The sequence below is a fragment of the Salmo trutta genome, chromosome 15 (assembly GCF_901001165.1).
Source record: "Salmo trutta chromosome 15, fSalTru1.1, whole genome shotgun sequence".
NCBI classification, from domain to species: domain Eukaryota; kingdom Metazoa; phylum Chordata; class Actinopteri; order Salmoniformes; family Salmonidae; genus Salmo; species Salmo trutta.
This window is the reverse complement of record NC_042971.1, coordinates 44,614,355-44,636,183: the sequence shown is the minus strand read 5'-3', so window position 1 is coordinate 44,636,183 and position 21,829 is coordinate 44,614,355. Positions and strand designations below refer to the sequence as shown.

At 41.5% G+C, this 21,829-nt stretch overlaps 1 protein-coding gene across 4 annotated transcripts; it reads right to left on the bottom strand.

The window, feature by feature from the left end:
• Positions 1–5,533: 5,533 nt before the first annotated feature.
• LOC115149135 (amyloid-beta A4 precursor protein-binding family B member 1) lies at positions 5,534–21,016 on the bottom strand. 4 transcript variants are annotated; one of them, XM_029691680.1, is made up of 15 exons: positions 20,885–21,016; positions 19,441–20,243; positions 19,066–19,271; positions 13,536–13,598; positions 13,308–13,384; positions 13,173–13,233; positions 12,909–13,055; positions 12,690–12,817; positions 12,145–12,150; positions 11,627–11,741; positions 11,407–11,491; positions 10,579–10,674; positions 10,004–10,119; positions 9,675–9,851; positions 5,534–8,778 (listed from the first exon to the last, which is right to left on the bottom strand). In XM_029691680.1, exons 2-15 carry the CDS (start codon positions 20,222–20,224, stop codon positions 8,617–8,619), a joined length of 2,223 nt encoding a protein of 740 aa, XP_029547540.1. In that variant the 5' UTR covers positions 20,225–20,243; positions 20,885–21,016; the 3' UTR covers positions 5,534–8,616. The 4 variants fall into 4 exon arrangements, with proteins under 4 accessions (XP_029547540.1, XP_029547542.1, XP_029547541.1 ...); XM_029691682.1 differs by having other exon boundaries at positions 10,594–10,674; XM_029691681.1 differs by lacking the exon at positions 12,145–12,150.
• Between the last annotated feature and the right edge of the window lie 813 nt (positions 21,017–21,829).

Genomic DNA, 21,829 nt, shown 5'->3' with positions numbered 1-21,829 from the left:
ATTCAAAAATCCACATAAAGAAAATATGCAAAGTTTTCCACCAATGGAACCCATTTTGCTCCTCCGTTCCTATAGGCAGAAATTCAAACAAGAAGTACCCGTGCTAAGGTCTATTCAACGCTGGTCTGACCAATCGGAATGCATGCTTCAAGATTGTTTTGATCACGCGGACTGGGATATGTTCTGGGTAGCCTTGGATAATAACATTGATGTATACACGGACACCGTGACTGAGTTTATCAGGAAGTGAATTGAGGATGTTGTTCCTATTGTGACTTTAAAACCTACCTAAACCAAAAACCATAGATAGATGGCAGCATTCTTGCTAAACTGAAAGCACGAACCCCCACATTTAACCATGGCAAGGTGACTGGGAATATGGTTGAATACAGTGTAGTTATTCCCTCTGTAAGGCAATCAAACAGTCAGCGTCCGCAACATGGCTGTGCAGAGACAAAGTGGAGTGCAATTCAACGGCAAAGATACGAGACGTATATGCAGGGTCTACAGACAATCACGGCTTACAAAGGGAAAACCAGCCACGTCGCGGACTCCGACGTCTTGGTCCCAGACAACCAAACACCTTCTTCGCCTGCTTTGAGGATAACACAGTGCCATCGACGCAGCCCGTTCCCAAGGACTGTGGGCTCTCAATCTCCGTGGCTGACGCGAGTAAGACATTTAAGCGTGTAAACCCTCGCAAGGCTGCCAGCCCAGACGGCATCTCTAGCTGCGGCCTCAGAGCATGCGCATCCCATTGTTCCTGTATCCAAGAAAGCAAAGGTAACTGAACTAAATGACCACTTCTGTCATCATAAAGTGCTTTGAGAGGGTAGTTAAGGACCATATCACCTCCACCTTACCTGACACCCTAGACCCACTACAATTTGCTTCCTGCACCAATAGATCCACAGACGATGCAATCGCCATTGCACTGCACACTGGCCTATCCCACCTGGACAAGAGGAATACCTATGTAAGAATGCTGTTCATTGACTACAGCCTTGCCTTCAACACCATACTACCCTCCAAGCTCATCAAGCTCGGGGCCCTGGGTCTGAACCCCGTCCTATGCAACTGGCTCCTGGACTTCCTGACGGGCCGCCCCCAAGTGGTGAAGGTAGGAAACAAAAGCTCCACTTCACTGATCCTCAACACAGGGGCCCTACAAGGGTGCGTTCTCAGCCCCCTCCTGTACTCCCTGTTCACCCATGACTGCGTGGCCATACACGGCTGCAACTCAATCATCAAGTTTGCAGACAACACAACCATAATACACACAATGACGAGAACCTCCAACAGGGAGGAGGTGAGGGCCCTGGCGGAGTGGTGCCAGGAAAATAACCTCTCCCTCAACAAAATGAAGGAGCTGATCGTGGACTTCAGGAAAAAGCAGAGGGAGCACGCCCCTATCCACATTGTCGGGACCGCAGTGGAGAAGGTGGAAAGCTTCAAGTTCCTCAGCATACACATCACTGACGATCTGAAATAGTCCACCCACACAGACAGTGTGGTGAAGAAGGCGCAACAGCGCCTCTTCAACTTCAGGAGGCTGAAGAAATTTAGCTTGGCCCCTAAGACCCTCACAAACTTTTACAGATGCACAATTGAGAGCATTCTGTCGGGCTGTATCACCGCCTGGTACAGCAACTGCACCGCCCGCATCCGCAGGGCTCTCCAGAGGGTGGTGCGGTCTGCCCAAAGCATCACCGGGGGCACACTGCCTGCCCTCCAGGACACCTACAGCACAGGAAGGCCAAAAATATCATCAAGGACACCAGCCACCCGAGCCACGGCCTGTTTACCCCGCTATCATCCAGAAGGCAAAGTCAGTACAGGTGCATCAAAGCTGGGACCGAAAGACTGAAAAACAGCTTCTATCTCAAGGCCGTCACTAGCCGGCTACCACCCAGTTACTCAAACCTGCACCTTAATCTCTTGAGGATATCCTACCATAGGGGGCGCCACAGCGCATTTTGGAAGAAATTCGTTCCCATTTTCAACGGCCTACTAATCAAACTCAGAAGCTAGGACATGCATATACTTATTTTATATGGATAGAAAACACCCTAAAGTTTCTAAAACTGTTTGAATGGTGTCTGTGAGTATAACAGAACTCATATGGCAGTCAAAACCCCGAGACCGATTGAAACAGGAAGTGGGATTCTGAATTGTGGACTCGACTTCACAGCCTTCCCTGTAATTCACAATGTGAAAAAACGTTCATTGAGCACTTTCTAGTGCTTCCACTAGATGTCCCCAGTCTTTACAAAGTGTTTTGAGGCTTCTACTGTCGAAACTCATTGAAGGAGACGCTGTGGCAATTGGTCACAGTAGGAGGGCCATCAGCATTGTGACGTCGGCGGCCGTGTCTACCCCCACCTTTGGAAACGTTTTGAAACACAATGAAATCGTCCCACTCGAATCTTATTGGCTCTCTTGTTGAAACAGGCCCTGAAGATTAATGTTATACAATGTTTGACATGTTTGAACGAACCTAAAGGAGGGAAAAAAGTTATTTTTCGTAAGCCAAGTCCCGCGCCCGGATCAGCATTTGGATACAGCCTTCAGACGCGCTAACAACAGCAAGCTAATGGAACATAAAGGATGGACTTTTTCGACCGAAAATACATTTGTCGTGGACCTGGGATTCCTGGAAGTGCTTTCTGATGAAGACAACTAAAGGTGAGGGATTATTGACAATATTATACAAGATCAGATGTGATTTGCGATTGTTCCAAGATGGCGCCGAGCTAGGTTTTCTAGCTCATTTTCTGAGTATCGCATCCCCTTTTATCTCAAAGTGTGATTACCCTGTAAAGTTAATTTAAAATCTGTTATGACGGGTGTTTTCAAGAGATATTCATCTATAAATCTTAGATTGACAATAATATTGCTCCTGTCACAGCCATTAAAGTCTAACTGTTATAAAGCCTCTCTGTGAAATCCCTGAGAGGTTTCCTTCCTCTCCAGCAACTGAGTTACGAAGGACGCCTGAATCGTTGTAGTGTCTGGGTGTATTGATACACCATCCAAAGTGTAATTAATAACTTCACCATGCTCAAAGGGATATTCAATGTCTTCTTTTTTTCTATTTTTACCAATCTACCAATAGGTGCCCTTCTTTGAAAGGTATTGGAAAACCTCCCTGGTCTTTGTGGTTGAATCTGTGTTTGAAATCCACTGCTCAATTGAGGGACCTTACAGATAATTGTATGTGTGGGGTACAGAGATCAGGTAGTCATTCAAAAATCATGTTAAACACTATTATTGCACACATTTTTTCCATAACAAAGGGGTTGAATACTTGACTCAAAGACATTTCAGCTTTTAATTTTTAATTAATTTGGAAACATTTCAAAAAACATAATTGCACTTTGACATTATGGTGTATTGTGTATAGGCCAGTGACACAAAAATCTAAATGTAATCAATTTTAAATTCAGGCTGTAACAAAAAAAAGTGGAAAAAGTCAAGGGGTGTGAACACTTTCTGAAGGCACTGTACATCTAAAAGTAATGCCCTATGATGACCGACATAAAGGTCTGTGAGACAACAGAGGAGTTTGGACTGAGGAGGCTGCATACTGAAAATCAACAGAAGCACTGCTAGGACAATTAGAGAAACGAGAAGAAAGCAAGTACAGGGAGAAGAGGCTATGGAAATGGTAATCCACTGTCAACTGGAACACAGCATATTTACATGTGATTATATTTACCCCTTGCGGTGTGTAACTCATTTAGATTATTAACAGCAGGCAACGTGGAGAGGAGGAAATAAAATGTTGAAATAATTGTAGATGGTGTTGGCTTTGTTTTATTGACACAGCCTCATAAATATTCATGATAGTTTGTATGTTTTTTTCCATTTCAGCTGTAAACTAAGACAAGTAGGAGCATGAGGAGAATTCTCAATATTGTTCAGTCTCTTGAACAGAGGCACTCACATTGATGATGAACAAAACATTTCCAAGTCATTCATTGCAAACTGTGTGTATGCATCTGGTCTTCTACAAGTAAACCACTTTTTGTTAGTTTTTAAACCATGCTTGGAGTGCATCCTGAATGAGGTGATGTGTACCCAGCTACTCACAGCACTATTCAGCAGACAACGGCCCACAACGAAACAGCTCCACTTTTTATTTTGTCCTGTGACAGTTGATTTTAATATACATGTAAAGTACCAGTCAAAAGTTTGGACACACCTACTCATTCAAGGTTATTTTATTTTTACTATTTTATACATTGTAGAATAATAGTGAAGACATCAAAACTATGAATCATGTAGTAACCAAAAAAGTGTTAAACAAATCAAAATATATTTGAGATTCTTCAAAGTAGACACCCTTTGCCTTGACAGCTTTGCACACTCTTGGCATTCTCTCAACCAGCTTCATGAGGTATTCACCTGGAACGCATTTAAATTAACAGGTGTGCCTCGTTAAAAGTTAATTTGTGGAATTTATTTATTTCTTAATGCCGTTTGAGACAATCGGTTGTGTTGTGTCAAGGTAGGGGTGTTATACAGAAGATATCCCTATTTAGTAAAAGACCATCTCCATATTATGGCAAGAACAGCTCAAATAAGCAAAGAGAAACAACAGTCCATCATTACTTTAAGACATGAAGGTCAGTCAATACAAAACACAGAAAGTTTATTCAAGTGCAGTTGCAAAAACCATCAAGCGCTATGATGAAACTGGCTCTCATGAGGACCGCCACAGAAAAGAAAGACCCAGAGTTAAGTTCATTAGAGTTAACTGCACCTCAGATTGCAGCCCAAATAAACACTTCACAGAGTTCAAGTAAAAGACACATCTCAACATAAACTGTTCAGAGACTGCGTGAAACAGGCCTTCATGGTCAAATTGATGCAAAGAAACCACTACTAAAGGACACCAATAATAAGAGGAGACGGACCAAGAAGCACGAGCAATAGACATTAGACCGGTGGAAATATGTCCTTTGGTCTGATGAGTCCAAATTTGAGATTTTTGGTTCCAACTGCTGTGTCTTTATGCAACGCAGAGTAGGTGAACTCCGCATGTGTGGTTCCCACCATGAAGCAGGTGGTGTGATGGTGATTTGCTGGTGTCACTGTCTGTGACTTATTTAGAATTCAAGACACACTTAACCAGCATGGCTACCACAACATTCTGCTGCGAAACGCCATCCCATCTGGTTTGCACTTAGTGGGACTATCATTTGTTGTGTGTTATTTCATAGTTTTGATGTCTTGTAGTAAATAGTAAAAATTAAATAAAAACCCTTGAATAAGTAGGGTGTCCAAACTTTTGACAGGTACTGCATATACATAACATCTCATTTACATTCTTGCGATAAAATAAAAAACAAATCCTTTTTTCTTGCATTACAGTCATCAGTGGATATTATTAAAAGGAAACAAAAACATAAAATGCTCACATACTCACACGTGTCTTACATACAGTATGAACAAAAGCTATCACTTCAAGATTTTCTTAATACTCTTTGAACACATAATGCGAAACAAACAAAAAGCAGACAAAAGTTCAGGTTTGTCAAGAGAATGTACATATATTTTCCATGGCTTATGACAGAGGACATGATCACATCCCTATCATATTAGTGTTGCAGTTCATTTGGATCAAAGTCTGTTTCTCATCCTTAACATGTAATCATTCAATAATATTCATCTTAAATTAAAGAAAAGCATATGACTTTTTTTATTGCCATGACTAATCCTTAATTAGACAAATATTTATCATTTAATGTCACCAAAGCAACCTAAATATCTCGAGCGTACACAACAAGGCATATAAATAGACAATCCAATGGGTAGGTTAAACGTATACTCAAGACTTCCTATCGTGTCCTATATTCGTCCTTACAGAGCTGAAACACACTGAAGACCTCTAAGCTCCCCTGTTCTGAGAGTCTGGGGTCAGTGCTTATATACCATTTGTGTGTCAGCCATGCAATGTGCTCCCATAGGTTGACATCTACACTGTAGTGAATATATATGGGTGAAAACAGGTTTCTCAGCAAAACTGAAAAGAAACAGGTGAGAAATAAGTGGATGAGATGTATAGTGACAGTCACTATTGAAATGGGAGGAAAAACATTTGAATTCATGTAGTCATATCTATTGCCACAACACACAACATTTCTTGAAAGTATTCTTGAGGCCTCCAGAAGCAAAGCCTCAAAGCATGGTACAACATTACACAGTGTGCATTCAAAATCAAATAGAACACCAGGAAGCTCTGTTTGTATAAGGCAACCAATGTAGTGGAGTACATAGTGTGTATAGTAAGGAGTAACAATTATAGGAGCAAAGGAAATTACACGGACAAAAGTTCAGTTAATTTTTTTTCTTTTAAATAATCTGAATGTGTAAAACCAAAAAACTAAATTGTACATACACTTATGTTTTTATGAGTCAATACTTAGTGACAGAGCAGCTGAAGCAAGGCATTAGCCAAATCCATTATTGTCTGGTCAAATTGCTGTCCAAAACAGATCAGAAAGAGGAAGGAGAACTGTGGTGCTATAAAGTGAAGGAGGATAACTATAGTCTAGAGATACAGATTTGGAAACACTGCTGCACCAGTGACCACAGTGGTAAGAACCGAGGCTAAAAAAGGCATTTCTACCTCACAGATATAGTATATTATACACACTTAGGAAAATATAATTTCATAAAAAATATAACTTATTTTGAACCAACTGCATTCAAAAAAAGGGGAAAATCTAGTCAGTCAACTATGGGATAGAGTATTTTAAAGATGTCGTGTTCATATGCAGTGAAGTGTTCGTAAGACTTACACACCGCAAGGAAGAAACTCCAACACATACTTTCAGTCTGTCTCATTCACAGACAAACACTGTCTGTGGGTAAGCAACACTTTCCGTATTGCAATCTCTGCATAACAAAATGCCTTCTGAAGACTGAATGTGTCAGGCTTCTTAGCTCTCCTATAGTGTTGTCAGACACACTGCTCATGAACAAGACTATTTGAAAGCCCACCCAAGGGCAGTCATAAGTTTCAAAAATGTAAATAAAAAAAATGTCAGTGTTAAATGAACAGTGTGTGGTAATGACAGACTTTGGTGTAATTTGAACTGTATTGTCGGTTAAGGGCTTGTAAGTAAGCATTTCACTGTTGTATTCGATGCATGTGACAAATACAATCTTATTTGTCAGTGTCGTGTCTATCGCAACAATACTAACGTTCCATCTGCCCTTAGACCCAATTGGTTAAGAGACAAAAGTTGGCAGATGTTAGTGTGCAGGGACACCTCAGTAGCTAACAGTAGCTCTGTCACTCTGCTGAGACGTAACAAAAAACATACATTAAACATGCATAGAGAATGGAGTAGAGGGAACAATGTATAACACTTGACACGTTGGTGTAAAAACATACACGAAAGAAAAATGTCGTTAAACAGATTCATTGAACATTTTTTGGTTATCTGAACATAACAAAAGGATGGTAAAATCAGCTTCAGGTCGATTTCCACACACTAGATCTGAAGAGGAACACCATAAAAACACATGATTCTTCTAGCTTTGGCATCACAAAGATGATATATTCCTTGACTCCAACATACAGTACCCTCCACTTGGTATACAGCTGGAGTGCAGTAAGAGATAGCCAAAGCTTTCTTTGAGATTTCAGAGGTTTCATTAAAACTTGAGCCATGCTCTAAAAGTATGCCATCTCCATTTCAGATTTGAGGAGCTGAACTACACATTTTAGTGCAATTTGCAATAAACATACAAATAAAAATATAGCTATAAAATAAAGATAATGCACTTGCTGATTTACCAGCTCCATCAGATGGAAGAGGGGATGCTAAGCTATTTAGGCATTAACAAATGTACTGTACAAAGTATAGATTTTAATGACCCAAACGATTAGCATTTTATTTGCCGAATATTATATTCGTAGCTAGCAAGTCTTAGTTCTTCCACCACTGACATTCACCATGATGCATTTTATACCGACTTCTCATGCCATTTTATTTCTCAATAATTTCTTTCAAATCTACTTTGAAATGAAAACCAACATGATAGTTCCACAAGCACATGGCATGAGTTCAACATTCACAATTCAATTGCACATCTTCCATTTCTATCTTCACAAATAATATACTATATTTGTTCTGCAAAACAAATAGCAGAGACAATGTTACAGAACAGTACTGTTTTCCTAAGCATAATTAGTGTTGGTACTTTAAAAACTAGACCAAGTTTAACCAACTATTGCTGTCATTCAAACCATTGTCCAAGAGTCCAGCAGTTTCCTCTTAATAACTCACAGATTAAACAAACAATGGAAGGAAAACATGGCCTACTTGTCCAACCAAGGATGACGTGAAGGAAGTGAAAAGCGTGGAGCAGCTGTGGGCAGTGCTAGACTCACTGGTACCCCAACCTCACCGGCAGACCACACTGCCCACGGCTCTGACATCATATCTAAAAGAGATGACAGGTGTTGAGAGGGAAGCAGGTTATACCATAACACCTCAGGGTGGGGGGAGAGAGAGGGAATGGAGGAGTGAGGAGAGCCATGGCTGGCATGGTGGGCTGGGCCTGGGGGTGGTCTGGAGTGGGTTAGTTGGTTGGCACCTCTCAGGGCGTCTGGGACCCAGACCTCTTGAAGCTGCCCAACAGGCTCTGAACACCCTTCTTGACACTGGAGCCCACACGACGTGCCACGGAGTCGGCCGGTGGGCCTGGCAGGCAGGAGCTGGTACTGGGGGGCCTGGCATCCAGACACTTCTGGTAGCGCAGCTGTCAAAAGTCACAACATAAGCACCAAATCTGAATAGAAAATTAAACTTGGACTCAAAATATTTGGTGCAACAAGGCTGTGTATGTTTAATATTGGCACGTAGTAAAACAGTCCAATCCCTGAAAACTCCTCCCATTTAGAAGAACCACTCACCTAATGTTTCTGAAAAAGTTGCCATATCAAATAGGCCATTTGCATTTTTAGTTGTGCTCACTGCCGATTCATTCACACCACACGGAAGAGACTACAATAATAATGCAAGGAGGAATGATAGCCTACCAAGTGAACGTTGGCTCCTTGCACATCTCTCTGTTCATCTGGCTTATCAATATTCTTTGTTTCAGTGTCAATTTATTTGTCCACTTATCTGTACTTCCATCCTTGGTACCATAGCTAGTTAGCTAACTTCATTTGCACTGTTTTGGCATTCTTAAGCGAACTACACAACCAAGCATTAGACTAGCATGAGAAGGAAGCAAAATGACTTCATCTAAATACTCCATGCTGGACTTGTATGACATTTCTGTACATTCTCTTACAGGGATGTCTAGCAAAACATAAAATAGCAGAACACTTCTCCCCTGTGTGCATAGAGCTGTCACGAACTCACTGACATGGGTAGCTTTGCGGGGCAGCACCAGTTGATACAATGTTGAAAGTTTGCTAGCAACAGTGTGAGCTCAACACAGACAGGCGGAATAGAGAGAAGATGTGACTGAAAGACAACCTGAACCAACCTCTGTGCATAGCCAATGTATTTTATAAAAGATATTTATTCTCATAAGGATATTTTCTGCTGGACAATGTGTCCGGCAAAGTTTTTAGTTGTCTGCTTTTATGCATTTGTATCAGCCAAAAGCCATCAATTGTTGGCTGACAAAAACGTTGCACTCACCATGCAGGCGGCCTGCACAGCCTCACTAAGGCTGGCAGCGTTGGGCTCACACCAGAACATGTGGCAGATGAAGTCCCCGGGGCCCTCGGCCATGATGAAGGCAAAGGTGTGGACGTCCTTCCCCACGCCCATGAAGGACAGGAACCGCACCCGGCACTCAGAAAGAACCTCCTCTGTCTGCAGGGAACACAACAGAACACCTTGGGTCAGACTATTCCCACAGCAATTTAAACAACCTCAGAGCTTCAAATTGGAAAGACATTAAAAATATATATATTTTTGAGATTGTGTGTGTACATTTGTGTGTGACTATCTGTGTGTGTGCTCACCTCAGCTGTGACTATTGTAAGTGTGGCTGAAGCCACGTTCACAGTAACTGGCGTCCACTCTTCCTTGTCTTTGGAATTGATTGCAGTGTTGAGGGCTACGTTGACTAGGTCCATACCTGGATAGGACATACCACTCAGGTTAGCTGCACATCTGAGTACACTCAATACCTGAGAATTTCAGGAAAAAGGAAGGAATTACAGGAATTGTGTTAGTTCATACTTCACAGAAAACCAACTGTTAGTTAATAGCTTAATATCCCTAACAAGAGGATAGCTCATCGCAGTCGAGACGTCACACAATAAGACATCAGTATCACAACCTGTAGAAGAAATTAGTAGAACACATGCAATACTTTGAGACATTCAATAAGTCAATGTATATTGAATGCATCTCATTAAGTGAAACCCAACTTAATTGAAAGTCAGTATTCATTTAATTACAGTACCAACATATGGGAGGACAAGTGGAAGGTTAAATACAGGCAGTGACCGAGAAACATACACAAGTTTACCTGAAATGTAATTCAATACACACCATCACAACTCTAAGAAAGAGAAGAAAAAGCATTCCTTACCAAAGCGTTCCTTACCTACGGGTTTAGCCACCGGCACGTTACCCAGGTAACGTACCTGGAAGGACTGGACTAGCTCATTCTTTGGTGCAGGGAATTCTGTAGGGAGAGGAGAGAGACAGAAAACCACTGTGACATCCTGCTAAAACCATACAAAGGACCTGAAGTTGCCCATAAATACATTTGGTTTTAGATTATACAGTAAGTATATAGTCAAACTAGGCTCGGGCAGTATCCAGATTGTTCATACCGACCATGTACACTACCAGGATATTTGGTAATACCGGCACTGAACACAAGGGACGCTGTTTTCAAACCCCACTGATAGCGTTGCTAACCTTCAGATTACAGAGTACCAAGTATATGTAAAATCCCATACAGAATGCTAACGAGCGCAAAGCAAACATTTTATAGCGTCTGACCTAAACTATACAAGTATACAACTAACTCAAAACTGCTACTCACAGTTTGCTTGCACGCACAAAATATTAGGCAGTTGATCCAGGAAGAGATTTTCTGCTGTTACCAAGTGAATGCTTGATTTTGGAAGAAGCTAACCACTTAGCTAGACGGCTAACTAGCTACTAAATTAACACATTTTAGACAGTTAACTTAATTGTTATAAGATATCTAGCTGGCAACATTTAGTTGTGAATTCCATACTGTAATTAGATCACATGGCTGCACAACAGTGAGTGACTCACAAGGCTCCAGTCTCTCGTTATTCTGTGCTTGTAAACAAACACCAAGTGACTAGGGACTAACTCACAAACACCCCGGTATACCGTATACCACCAAGCCCAAGTCATTCATCAAGTGCCAGTGTTTTACCCTGGAAAGGTATGTCCACCAGTTTAGAGGGGTCTATGTTGAGTCTGTTCAGAGAGGACTTGGATGATTTCCTCTGGGCCATTATCTACAGAAAAGGAATGACAGGAAAGACCCGATTCAACATGTCAAAAAATAAAGACACAAACAACCCCTGAACCACAGTCCCAAAGTTATGTGGAGACCTGAGTATGGTGCAGTGCACCAAAGCAGATGGGCTTACCTTAGAGCAGATGTCATGCATGCTCGTGGCAATGTTCTTAGCAGGTGTATCACACCTGAACACATGGCACTTCAGAACATGAGTCAGTTTGTCTCTCGCCACATAGGCAAAGTCCCTAAAGTTAACACAAACAAAGAGGCGTCTCTTGAGAGGCCGTTATAAAGGCTGATCATGACAATTGAGGCAGATGAAATGGACAATGCTGAAATCAATACATTTTGATAATATCAGGATTTACTCAAGAGAACTAGCAACCTAATAGCGTAAGCTTTCACAAACACAACAATGAACAAATGTACTAACAATTACGACTGAGAACACTTAGTGTTGTCACACTATTATTAATAGCTAAGCAAACATTCTCGTCTATAGAAACTGATCAAAGTCATGGGTGTGATTGAGAAACATTGAACATTATGGGATGGGGGTGTGGAATCAATATGCTAACTATGACAACCACAACTGTGATCTATTCTACGTGACATGACGGAAGATGGTGGATACGACAATAACAATACCTCTCCCTGTGTGCCCAAGTGCAGCCGGTTAGAGAGAAAACCCCAAATCAATCAATTCAACAGAAAAAGCAGGGTTCACAAAATAAGGCAACAAAAGCCAGACAAATAAAACCAAAATAAGAAACATTGTCAATAGCAAACTGGCACACATATTTCTAGTATTCAAATATGAAGAAAATATTAAGAAATGTATAGTGAAAATATAAACGCAACATGCAACAACTTTAAAGATTGCACTGAGTTACAGTTCATATATGAAAATCAGTCAATTAAAATAAATAAATTAGGCCCTAATCTATGGCTTTCACATGACTGGGAATACAGATATGCATCTGATGGTCACAGAAACCTTAAAAAAAAAAAAGGTAAGGGCTCACTAACAGGGATGTGAACATATTTGTGCACAAAGTTTGAGCGAAATAAGCTTTTTGTGCGTATGGAAACTGTTTAGGATCTTTATTTTCAGCTCATGAAACTTGGGACCAACACTTTACATGTTGCGTTTTGGTTTTTGTGAAGTGTAGTTAGAGTAGCAGGGGACTGACCTGCCGTTGTCCCGGCCTACTCCCCACACTCGGATGCTGACGATAGGCTGGGTGTGCAGCAGAGTCTGGCCCAAAGGATCAATCAGGTTCAAGGTCTCATTCTCCAGAACAAGGAGCATGTCTTTTCCCTGTGTGAAAACACATTACAGAACATTCCTCTTAACATTGTTCTACCAACACTATCCAGGTAATATTCCCACACACAAGCCATTCTCTGACCTCTCCCCAGATCCCAGCCGTGTCGTGCAGGTTGTGTTTGTGGTAAGAGAGCTGTCTGATGCAGTTGTTGACAGCCACACTGCTCTTCCCTGGAGCCATCTCCTCCTCTGAAATTTCCACCCAGCCCAGAGACCGCACAGCAAAAACCTTTTGAGAGACACGAGGAGAGGGAAAGAGTGATTAAGAGCATGTTGAGTGTTAAAAGAGAGACAAGTGTGTGTGGAATGATTGGTTATGTCTATTTGTCTGAGTGAGAGCACATACCTTAGCGTCCAGGTCATTGATGAGTGAGTTCATCTTCTCCTTTCCTTCAGACTGTGAACAGCTGGATGTGAAAGGAATCAGACAATATAAGCATATAATGATAATACACTGTACCTGAAGGGGGGGGAGGCTCACCTGAGATTGATAGAGGCATAACGCAATGTGGCTCCTTCAAAATCCTTCAGGGTCTGATCAGCCATTGCATCTTCCTCCTGAAGACGTACCAACAACAGTAAGAAGTCACATTTCACCATTTGAGATAGAAAATAATAAGCAGTTGATATCTAAACATTAAAAATCTCTGAAAAAAGGTTTGCAAACTGCATTGATGTTAGGTTTGTTTCAAGTACATTTGGCACTCACCTTCCAGAACTCCTCATCATTAAAGCGGTTGGGGCGGGACTGGGTGAGACTACTCCACGTCAACTGAAAATACAAAAAAGAGACAAGGACCAATTAGAAGTAGGAAACTAAATCCGTTAGCACTAGAGGTGGGTGCTTAAATGGAAATACAATGACTTTGTGGCCCTAATGGACACATGCAGGCCATAACCTAAAGGACTGTCCACAGACATGGAAGGAAGCTAAAGTAATTCTACTACCTAAAAATAGTAAAGCACCCTTTGCTTGTCTAACAGCCGCCCAATCAGCCTGTTCTTCGAAAACTGATGGAGAAAATTGTGTTTGAACAAATAAAATGCTATCTTTCAAAGAACAAGTATGCAAATAGGAAAGGGCACTCAACTTGTAATGCACTGACTGAGATGACTGATGATTGGCTAAAATAAATGTATAAGATACTGTCGTTGGAGCGAGGGCTGTGGCGGTCATTACATTTTATCAGCCGGTTATTGTCATGCAAAAGACTGCCGGTCTCACGGTAACTGACCATTAATTAAAATAAACACGTTTAGCATCTCCAGGCCTCCAAGCTGTATTCAAGCCACGGATGTGCGCCATTGAATCTACTAAAAGAAGTGGAATAAATCAATTTAATATACACCATCAGAATAAATCCATTATTTATTTTAGGCAGGTCTAAATAAACAACGATATGAAGAAAATGTATTTCAGAAGAGCAGAATATGAGTTGGCCTACTGTATGTTACCTGGCTATGTGCCATGCCACAGGCTTGTCCATTTAGCAGACAAGATATGCTTATAAGTCTTGTGCCATAATTTTATATTATATGACTTTATAGTAAGAAGAATAAAACTGAACTTAGCTGAATAAAATATAAAAAATATTTTTCCCATTCCAGAGCGAAGTGGCTATGTTGAACGAAAAAGTGATCATTTGTTAACGGTCCTACATTTGAAGTCGGAAGTTTACATACACTTGGAGTCAGGTTGGAGTCATTAAAACTTGTTTTTCAACCACTCCACAAATTTCTTCTTAACAAACTATAGATTTGGCAAGTCGGTTAGTACATCTACTTTGTGCATGACACAAGTCATTTTTCCAACAATTGTTTGCAGACAGATTATTTCACTATATCACAATTCCAGTGGGTCAGAAGTTTACATACACTAAGTTCAGTGTGCCTTTAAACAGCTTGGAAAATTCCAGAAAATGATGTCATGGCTTTAGAAGCTTATGATAGGCTAATTGACAACATTTGAGTCAATTGGAGGTGTACCTGTGGATGTATTTCAAGGCCTACCTTCAAACTCAGTGCCTCTTTGTTTGAAATCATGAGAAAAATCAAAAGAAATCAGCCAAGACCTCAGAAAAAAATTGTGGACCTCCACAAGTCTGGTTCATCCTTGGGAGAAATTTCCAAACGCCTGGCAGTACCACGTTCATCTGTACAAACAATAGTATGCAAGTATAAACACCATGGGACCACGCAGCCATCATACCGCTCAGGAAGGAGACGCGTTCTGTCTCCTAGAGATTAACATACTTTGCTGCGAAAAGTGCAAATCAATCCCAGAACAACAGCAAAGGACCTTGTGAAGATGCTGGAGGAAACAGGTACACAAGTATCCAAATCCACAGTAAAACGAGTCCTATATCGACAAAACCTGAAAGGCCGCTCAGCAAGGAAGAAGCCACTGCTCCAAAACCGCCATAAAAAAGCCAGACTACGGTTAGCAACTGCACATGGGGACAAAGAGCGTACTTTTTGGAGAAATGTCCTCTGGTCTGATGAAACAAAAATAGAACTGTTTGGCCATAATGACCATTGTTATGTTTGGAGGAAAAAGGGGGAGGCTTGCATGCCGAAGAACACCATCCCAACCGTGAAGCACAGGGGTGGCAGCATCATGTTGTGGGGGTGCTTTGCTGCAAGAGGGACTGGTGCACTGCACAAAATAGATGGCATCATGAGGAGGAAAATTATGTGGATATATAATTTAGCCCAAACAACTACCTCTTCCCCTACTGTATTTATTTATTTTGCTCCTTTGCACCCCATTATTTCGATTTCTACTTTGTACTTTCTTCCACTACAAATCTACCATTCCAGTGTTTTACTTGCTATATTGTATTTACTTTGCCACCATGGCCTTTTTTTGCCTTTACCTCCCTTATCTCACCGCATTTGCTCACTTTGTATATAGACTTATTTTTCTACTGTATTATTGACTGTATATTTTGTTTATTCCATGTGTAACTCTGTGTTGTTATATGTGTCAAACTGCTTTGCTTTATCTTGGCCAGGTCGCAATTGTAAATGAGAACTTCTCAACTTGCCTACCTGGTTAAATAAAGGTGAAATAAATCAAATAAATATTGAAGCAACATCTCAAGACATCAGTCAGGAAGTTAAAGCTTGGTTGCAAATGGGTCTTCCAAATGGACAATGACCCCAAGCATACTTCCAAAGTTGTGGCAAAATGGCTTAAGGACAACAAAGTCAAGGTATTGGAGTGGCCATCACAAACCCCTGACCTCAAACGTATAGAAAATTTGTGGGCAGAACTGAAAAAGCATGTGCGAGCAAGGAGGCCTACAAACCTGACTCAGTTGCACCAGCTCTGTCAGGAGGAATGGTCCAAAATCCACCAAACTTATTGTGGGAAGCTTCCCGAAACGTTTGACCCAAGGGAAACAATTTAAAGGCAATGCTACCAAATACTAATTGAGTGTATGTAAACTTCTGACCCACTGGGAATGTGATGAAAGAAATAAAAGCTGAAATAAATCACTACCATTATTCTGATATTTCACATTCTTAAAAGAAAATGATGATCCTAACTGACCTAAGACAGGGAATTTTTACTAGGATTAAATGTCAGGAATTGTGAAAAACTGAGTTTAAATGTATTTGGCAAAGGTGTATGTAAACTTCCGACTTCAACTGCACATGTTAAATTTAAAGTTATTTGGCAACTTTAGTTGTGAATGGTACAAACCTTAGAAATAAAAACACATGGGCTGCATGATTCGACTATAGGCTATTGATGATTTGAGGAAGTCTCAACAAAAAAAAAACAGCTTGCGCTCTGTTCCTTGCTTCAGGCTGCACACACTGTTCTCTCCTCAAGTGATCATATTTTCACCCATCAGACTATTCTCAATTTAATCTTGTCTTTACTAATAAGTCAAATCAGTTTAGATTTAGAATGACCCATTATCAAGTGGGAAGGAACAGGGGCACCTTTCCAGGCGGTTCATTTTTCAGTCATGCCGGGTAGGCTCCTCCATTTATTTCACTCCATGCATCAACCACTGTTTGAGGAGCATGCAGCCTCTCGTTCCATGACAGGTGATATTCCGCCCAAACTCTGTATGCCATGGGATCTCCAACCCTGTTCCTGCAGCTACCCAGTGCTTAATTTGGGAAACCAAGTGAAATCTGTTCAGGAACATCGTTGTTTTCACAACTAAACATATTTCTGTGGTCAGCCCCTCTCTCTGCAGCTCGAGAAAGGAATGAAGGAGAGAGAGAAGATGGAAACACATGGTAGTGAGATTCTGTAGTTAAGGTAGTGTCAGCCTATTAATTATGAAAAACATTTTTTTAATCCCTATTATTAGGCTATTCAAAATCAAATTAACTCTAATTGTAGGCTAACTAAGCCAAATGAATCTTCGCCTTAGAAAGCACTGTACATTTCGTTGTGTTAAGCTTTGAAACAACATCCACAACTACCTTGTTTTCCACACAGTTTCAACCTGTTGAACTTCTTTTTTCAAATTGATCAATAACTGTGCGGTGAGTTTTAAAAGCATGATACTGTTTTGATAGTAATAGTGATAGTGTTTGATGTGATTTTCAATTGTATTTACATTGATGTCAGAGTGGTTGGAGGGACAATTTATGCTGCAGTAGTTTATGTGCCGGGGGGCTAGGGTCAGTCTGTTTCATCTGGAGTATTCTCTTGTCTTATCCGGTGTCCTGTGTGAATTTAAATATGCTCTCTCTAATTCTCTCTTTCTCTCTTTCTTTCTTTCTCTCGGAGGACCTGAGCCCTAGGACCATGCCTCGGGACTACCTGGCATGATGACTCCTTGCTGTTCCCAGTCCACCTGGCCATGCTGCTGCTCCAGTTTCAACTGTTCTGCCTGCGGCTACGGAACCCTGACCTGTTCACCGGACGTGCTTGTTGCACCCTCGACAACTACAATGATTATTATTATTTGACCATGCTGGTCATTTATGAACATTTTAACATCTTGACCATGTTCTGTTATAATATCCACCCGGCACAACCAGAAGAGGACTGGCCACCCCTCATAGCCTGGTTCCTCTCTAGGTTTCTTCCTAGGTTTTTGGCCTTTCTAGGGAGTTTTTCCTAGGGAGTTTTTCCTAGCCACCGTGCCTCTTTCACATGCATTGCTTGCTGTTTGGGGTTTTAGGCTGGGTTTCTGTACATCACTTTGAGATTTCAGCTGATATACGAAGGGCTATATAAATAAATTTGATTTGATTTGACAATAGATCCCCGAGTACCAGGCCATTAGCGACCTAATGGTCGTTAGCGAGTTGGGTACTACCAACGCATGTCCAGAGTGCATAAGAGGAGATTACCGTGACTCAATGGTCACGTGGAATTTTATTGCGATCATGACCCATGACTGCCGGTGCGGCGGTATATGGTCACCGCAAAAGCCCTATTTGGATATGTATTGTTAGATTTCAGTGCAGCCTTTGATGTTATAATTTCTTATTTAAAAAACAAACTTGTTACGGCTTTACGTCCATTGCCACCACATGGTTGGAGAGTTACTTATCCAATAGAGTATTCTTCAATGGAAACTTCTCTAACATTAGATATGTACAGTACCTCTATTTTTACAAATGATTTGCCACTTGTCTTACAAGAACTTAAAATGAGTATGTATGTTGATGATTGCACACACTCTTCACATCAGCACCTACAGCCAGTGAGCTCACTGAGACTCTCAGGAAGGAGTTACAGTTAGTGTCAGAACAGGTAATTAACAATAAACTGGTCTTAAATACATCTAAAAGCATTGTATTTGGTTCAAAACATTCTCTAAGACCTAAACCTCAACTGGAAATGTGCATAAAGGGTATGGCCATTGAACAAGCTGAGGGAGCTGAACTCCTAGTAGTAACATTGGATGGTCAGTTATCATGGTTATATTGACAAAGTTGCTGTGAAGATGAGGAGAGCTATGTCTGCTATAAAAAGATAATCTGTGTTTTTGACACAAAGATCAACTGTACTAGTTGTTCAGGCTCTGATCTTGTCCCATCTTGATTACTTTCCAGTAATATAGTCAGATGCAGCAAAGAAAGACCTAGCAAAGCTTTTTATTTATTTATTTAAAATATAATATCTTATAACTGTACTGTACTTTGTCATGTATTTGTACATTTTATGTGGACACCAGTAAGAGTAGCTGCTGCACATGCAGTGGCTAATGTGGATCATAATAAACTAAACTAAACTCTCTCTGCCCTCTAGCTCTCACCTGTGGCTCCTCACTGGGTGTGATGACAGGAGAGGTACTGGAGGGTCTCTCTGGGGCTTCTCCCTCCTCTAGCGGAGAGGGGGGCTCCCACTGGGTGGTGCCTGTGGGGATGTGCCAGTAGTAGGTACCAGACTCGTCTCTGACCCGCATCCACCCCGCAGGCAGGTCTGTGTCAGTCTCAAACGCACTGCGATCCCAGTAAGATTCTATACAACGAGGAGGAACAAGTAAGATAAATGTAAAGAGCTGACAATAGATGCTCAAACCCGGAAAACAATTTGATTGTGTCACAATCCCTGTTTACGGCAAAAGTCTTATCCACAACCCTGCACTCAAAGCCCATCCATTGTTAAGACATTTTGTTGCCCCTCTTACCCGGGTCACCATCCGGCGTGCTGTTGGCTGTGCTGCCCTGAGACAGTGACATACAGCTGGAGTCCTCATCACTGGGTGCTGCATTTCTGCCCTGAAACAGCAGGCAGGTTTCCTTGACTTCTCTACTGTCATCTCTCCGAGACTCACTGCTACTTTGCGCCTCAGACGAGTCTGTGTCCCTCTCTCCACCTGTTGGAAGAAGTAGAGGCTCTTCCTCATCTTCCTCGTCTTCGTCTTTCCCATGAGGGGCCTCTGAGGTTTCGATCAGCAGAGGCTCATTCAGGTCAGAGCACAGGGACCTCAAGGTCTTAGAAGAGGGGTTCTGCTCACTGTCCTCCACTTGCTGGTCCACCACTAAAGAGTTCTGGTTGGGGTTTCCTTCTGGGCTCTCGTTGTGATTCAGATCTTGGTCAGAATTTCTATTCTGGTCCTGCTGCCTCTCTGCCACCTTGCGCAGTTGATTCTGATCCTCCTTGAGCCACTTGGCATTGGTCCCTATGCTGTGCTGGCCCTGCTCGTTCTCCTGGTTCCGGACCCTCTCCTCCTCTCGCTGCTGACTGCACTCATCCTCATCGATGTCATTGCCGCCCTTGGTGCCATTCAGCAGGTCCAGAGGAGTGGATGTGGCATAATTGTGGCGCTTCTTGGTGGAGGTGGTGCCTTTGGCCTTCTTACTCAGGTCAGAATCAAGCAGAGCACTATGTGGGGAGCGGAGGTCAAGGGTCAGTGAGGACGGCAGACATGTGTTCTCATTGGCCAGATCGGAGGTCTTCTCCAAAGACATAGCAGAGAGCTGAAAGCCACTTTTTGGGATGTGGGGAAACATAAACAGGAAATCACACAGAGGTAGGCCTAAAGGTGTTTGTTTACCACAACATACACAAATATATGGAGACTAAGTCCATTTATCAGTGTTTACATGGTCTGCATTAGATAGATCGCATCTGATTACAAAAATATAGCAGGCATATGGTTGCCAACCGTTAGCTAGCTACTGGCAACGATTGTCATGCAGTGATTTCAGCTCCTCCCACCAGGAATCCAAGGCTACAGGCAACACAAACTGTATGCTAGTTAGGTAAGGGCCCACTGCATATTAGCTAGATGCTACTATGCAATAAAAATGAGGGACAGAGGACAGCACATCTGGCAAGCTCTACAGAAGAAAATACAGTATCTTGGAATGTAGCCAGCTAACGTTAGTTTTCTAGGCTATCACTATTTATATCTAATCACGTGTGGCACACGTCTATCTATCTAGCTTTATTACTAACGTTAGATTGTGTATCATAGCTTATATGCCGTCAAAATGAATCGAGTTGGCAAGCTAGCTAATGTTTTCTAGCTAGCTAGTTGACTCGTAACACCATTATTATCCCATTATAAACACACCCGTGTGTGCCAGCGACGCTCTCTAAATAACTTAAATGACCTGGTAACTTACCCTGAATTGTATTTTCCTCTCTTTAGTTTTCCTCCCACCTTTATTTCAGTGGTAAATATATCTTCTTCGTGCGGCTTTCCGGCAGACTCGACGCTGTGTTGCGTATTGCTGCCTTTCGCAGGTCGGAGTGCGGATTGCACGTTTTGCCAAAAAAAAAAGGGACAGGGGAAAACTGAACTTGCACCCCATCCCACTACTTTGGCCCTAAACCAGTGGTATTCATGACCGGAAGTGTAATTCTAAAGCATATGTCTGGATTTGATTAGAGCTTTGATCAGCTTGTAAATTCAAGTCTGATACTACTTGAGCCTGATGAGCAGTACAATAAATATATTTATTTTATAATCCCAAACCCAAAAAAGCCCAAAGGATTGTGCCATTATCTATTATTTATTTTTACCAATACATAGCCTATGATAGGTTACCGTACATTACACAAGACAGAAAAACATAAATGCCCATAGATGTAGCTATGCTCTCTTGGGTAAGTAAATTAAACAAGCTCCAGTAAACAAATCTGAGTGTGGATTGAATAGAGTACCACAGTATGAGTCATAATACCCATAAAACCTAGTGTTCAAACAGGAAATGTTTCCAATCGTTTTCCCACCATTCATTTTTCCCCATATGGCATTTTAGAAACACTTAAAATAAGGGCTGTGTTTCTTGTAGGCTTACCCTGGCATGACGTTTTGATAACCTTGTAAATCTCTCTACGATAAGGTGACAATATATTTGTTTGTATTTACTCCCCCAAAATGAAATGCTATTTAGCTCATAAAGAACTACAAACGCCATGATGATCTGGACGAGACTACGAGACTCCTGAATCGAGGCAAAGGTCAGAATCTCTCGATGAACTATCTAATGTTAGCTAAATTTAATAATGATGCTGGTGCAGGACATATGGCCTACACAGTTACAATTAGGATGTAGGCTGACGCA

Excerpts from the sequence above, each read along its gene's own strand:
- LOC115149135 (XM_029691680.1), bottom strand. The coding sequence starts at position 20,224 with ATGTCTTTGGAGAAGACCTCCGATCTGGCCAATGAGAACACATGTCTG. Across the intron at positions 13,234-13,307 it reads TATGCCTCTATCAATCTCAG|CTGTTCACAGTCTGAAGGAA; the intron begins GTGAGCCTCCCC and ends TTTCACATCCAG. Across the intron at positions 9,852-10,003 it reads TTACAATAGTCACAGCTGAG|ACAGAGGAGGTTCTTTCTGA; the intron begins GTGAGCACACAC and ends TGTTCCCTGCAG.